Raw genomic sequence first — 1,072 nt, forward strand, 5'->3', positions numbered from 1 at the left:
GAAAGCCTGCGTGCGCTAGTACCTCTTGCCACGAGTTCCCAGAATTCTTTGCGGTTTTACCCCTGAGTGACGTCACATTTTCAATCTCTATTGGATGTTGAGGAAATGACTCAATGTCCTGTTCTAGAGTTAGTTTACTGTAGAAGTCTGTTTATGCCCTACAGATTTATAGAGCATCTGTGAAGGTAAGCTGGCTCAGGCAAATTAGCATTTAGAAGGAGGTAGGGAGGTGACAATGAAAGAAAAAGGTGATAAGAACAAAGAGTCAAGCCTGTAGGAAAGTGTGTCCAGACATCACATTCATTTGCAAAGCCACACATTTATTCAAACCCTTGCATTAGAAGCAGGATGTGTATTCTACACCAAAGAGCAAAGAATAGTGAGTCTGTCTTCATCTAGTTTTAGTGTAAAATAGTATTTTCATGGCTTATGTTTTGGCAAAGAAAAATAATGCCCATAGTTTTCTGAAGTTTTCCAAATGAGGTTAAAATAAAATGTGTTTTAAACTAAAAATTCATCTTAATTATTGTTACCATTTCGGAGGCTGCCTGTAATTTTCTACCACACTTCTGTAACTGCTCTTTCCCTCCGTCAGCTGATGTATGAGCTCAGGGAATTGACAGTTATATGGGACGTTGTGTTAGGAGTGACTTGGTCAATAATTAGGTTTCATCAGCTGTCCTTTGGACCACAGTGTACCACCTCAACAGCCACAGAAGTAAATCACAGGTTGGTTCATGGTGCATAGCCAAAGTCAACAGTTCTGCTTCCAGTTGGGTGACGTATCAGATGGCTGCTGGTTACATAATATCTGTTAGATGTCAGAAAGAACAATGCTGTACACTCTGACTAGTCCTCTTTAGGTGTTTATGACAGTCTTTCTTGCTGTTATGGTATATGTTGGGGATTGTATCTTTTTTTCTTACTCACTGATCTCCCCACAGTACAAAGCCACAGACTTTGTGGTGCCTGGGCCTGGGAAAGTGGAGATGACCTACACACCCGCAAAGGGAGAGCCTGTCAAATATGTCGTCCATGAGTTTGAGGGTAAGAAGCCAGTATATATATATGT

General features: G+C 40.9%; 1 protein-coding gene across 1 annotated transcript in view; it reads left to right on the top strand.

Moving 5' to 3' along the window:
- Positions 1-1,072, top strand: part of idh1 (isocitrate dehydrogenase (NADP(+)) 1) — an 11,477-nt gene that overhangs the window by 6,188 nt on the left and 4,217 nt on the right. Inside the window, exon 4 of the mRNA XM_005745498.2 lies at positions 945-1,047. Within this exon, the coding sequence (XP_005745555.2) occupies positions 945-1,047 (103 nt within the window). The remainder of the gene's footprint in view (positions 1-944; positions 1,048-1,072) is intronic.

Source organism: Pundamilia nyererei, unplaced genomic scaffold, assembly GCF_000239375.1.
Source record: "Pundamilia nyererei isolate P.nyererei 1_Seehausen unplaced genomic scaffold, PunNye1.0 scaffold00160, whole genome shotgun sequence".
NCBI lineage: Eukaryota > Metazoa > Chordata > Actinopteri > Cichliformes > Cichlidae > Pundamilia > Pundamilia nyererei.